This window comes from Daphnia pulex, chromosome 1 (assembly GCF_021134715.1).
Source record: "Daphnia pulex isolate KAP4 chromosome 1, ASM2113471v1".
NCBI classification, from domain to species: Eukaryota; Metazoa; Arthropoda; class Branchiopoda; order Diplostraca; family Daphniidae; genus Daphnia; species Daphnia pulex.
Genome location: NC_060017.1, coordinates 7628548 through 7631155, shown reverse-complemented (window position 1 = coordinate 7631155; position 2608 = coordinate 7628548). Strand labels below are relative to the sequence as shown.

Genomic DNA, 2608 nt, shown 5'->3' with positions numbered 1-2608 from the left:
TTCTAAGAACCTTGACTATATCCTTTAAAGCAACTGAGGTTAAAGGCAGAAGATTGTTTAGCATGTGAGAAAAACAAGTAAATAGTCTACCCAGTTGTGTAGGTCACAATTTTAGTAATGAACTTACACAATATATCGAAATGATTTAGTTGTTCAACATAAAATTCTATTGCAAAATATGCTAAAAGGGTGACAGGAAATTAAATACAAATATAGAAGAAGAAAAAAGTTGAAAATGGAGAAAGGAAAATGTGCTAAGGTAAAGTTGCAGTCTTGAGTCACTCTGCGGGAGCATCGAACATTAAGGTTCCTATTTACAAATAACAAAATTACTTGTTGGGAAAATCTTCAGAGATTGAAATTGATAGACAAATGTAGCATACAGCGTATGTTGCAAGAAAACCGATGGAATACTAATTTCCAGGCTATGATTACTATCATCCATAACTGGATGGCAGTTTTTGAAATTAATTTAGAATATAAACTTACTAGTAAGAGTCGAGGAGAAAATTGGTAATTGCACATCATTATTTACATCACCGCAAAAAAGTTTGTCATTAGGCACTCTTTTGTTGACAAGTGGCATCATCGTTGCACACAGATCTAGTGTCTTGTGATAAAGCTCAGGGACATCACACCAGTGTTGCATGAAAAATGAATCTATTTCATAGGTTAGCATTTTTCCGCGGAATTAAGTAAGTTTAAACCCAGCCAAACTGAAAGATGAAAATATAAAGTACCTGTACCTCTAAGGAAAATTAATTGACTAGCCCCGGACCTAGTTGGATACAATTTGATGGCAAAGGAAAATTGCTGTGATCGGCTGCTTCAGATGACAAGAAAATAGAATTCCACGCGTGTTGTTGAAAACAAAAAAACTTTGGAACATAATTGTTGGAAATAAATTCTGTCTTCCAAAAAGGCGTGTCAGAAAGGTCAACAGGAATACATTTGGTGGGCCTTTACTAATCCAGAAATGTATCAGCGGCACCCGTCAACCTTGTCATAGTCTCTTCCTCACTGCAGGTCCCCGAATACTGAGAAAAATCCTATCTAAATTGGGAGATGCCAAGAGTAAAACCGGGAAATCGTCAAACTCGAAGACAGACAAATTTCTATTCCAAGCTTCACCAGGCAGCCGAATCATTATATTAAATAAACTGTTGAAAAAAAAATAAGTTTTGTAACATAGTTCTTCGCTGATGTGCTTTAGCATTTAAAAATTCTTTCGGCGATTCGATTCGTAAAGCTTGGATACAATCAAAGCCACCAAACTTTTTCGCGTGAAGCGAAACTTTCCAGTTCCTCCATTTTCACGGCTGCCTCCAAAATCAGAGCCAAGCCATCCAACACGACCTCGATAGTCTCGGGTTCCTTGTCCTTCAACAAAGTGCAGAGAGAAGCGATGGCACTGAACTTCAAATCGATCTCATCGGCATTGCCATCTGCAATTATTAATAAAAAAAATTAAAATCAATCGGCAACATACAAACTGAAATGAATTACCCAAAGTGTTGATGGTGATATCCCAAGCTGCTTCCTTTTGACATTTCCAGTCGCCTTTTCTCGCAACGTCCACCAACGGAAGAGTAACGGCAGCAATTTTCGATGTGATTTTGGCCGCCCACGGGACGATGAAGATATCGGAATGAACAAGAAACTTGGACAGCAACGGCCAGGCACCAGCAGCCAGGACGGAGTATCACTGCCTTTGACGATTTTGCCGATTATCTTCAGAGTGGGGTCAATGACGTCCTTTTCATTGTGGTTAAGCAAAGAGGCGAGCCTGGGGATGACTCCGGCGTTGACAACTTCTTGCATTCGCTTGTTGGGGTCATCAGTAAGCCAAAACAGAGCCCAGCAAGCGCCGGATAGGATCTTCTCGTCGTTGTTGTTGATAAGGTGGGCTAGGTCGGGGAAGAAGCCGTGACTGCAGACACAGTAAGTGGACTGTCAAAGTTACCACTCAAGCTGCCCAAAGTTTAAGTGACCATTCGCAATAATTTAACCTAATAATGTTATCAATTGTAAAATGTTGGCAATATATAATTTAAGAAATGTTTTACTGAAATGTTAGCTTTGATCAAATTAAGCAACTTCTTAATAAGGCCTTGTTCGATTAGCTTATCTCTGATCTCTGGTTCCTCTGTTCCAATATTGACGACAGTGTAGGAAGCTTTCACGGTTACAACTGCATGAGGAGAATCCAGCAACAACATCAACCTGGGAATAGCCCCAGCATTGATCACAGCTGTGATCCAATCAGGATTTTCAACACTGTAAATGGTGGTAATTGCAAACAGAGCGCCTTTGATGACTGCATCCTCATTGTGGTCAAGCATTGCAACAACCCTGGGGACGACTCCGGCGTCGAAAACTTCTTGTGTTCGTTCATCAGATCTTTCAGATATAGTTTTTTCAAGGATACTGAAATCTGAATATTGCCAGGTGACAAATGCTGGAATTGAAGGATTGTGTGTCAGGGGACATTGTAAGCTTATCAAATTTTTGTATCTCCGAGAAACTAAAGTGACCAAAGAAGGGATTCAAATGGTACTTCATCATTTACCGACCTTGAGAGAACTAGACCATTCCGTTGTCGAATTTT

General features: G+C 39.8%; 1 protein-coding gene across 1 annotated transcript; it reads right to left on the bottom strand.

Moving 5' to 3' along the window:
• Positions 1-1260: 1260 nt before the first annotated feature.
• Positions 1261-2342, bottom strand: LOC124192717 (importin subunit alpha-8-like). Its single transcript, XM_046586177.1, has 3 exons — positions 2067-2342; positions 1662-1950; positions 1261-1445 (listed from the first exon to the last, which is right to left on the bottom strand). Exons 1-3 carry the CDS (start codon positions 2340-2342, stop codon positions 1261-1263), a joined length of 750 nt encoding a protein of 249 aa, XP_046442133.1.
• Positions 2343-2608: the final 266 nt, after the last annotated feature.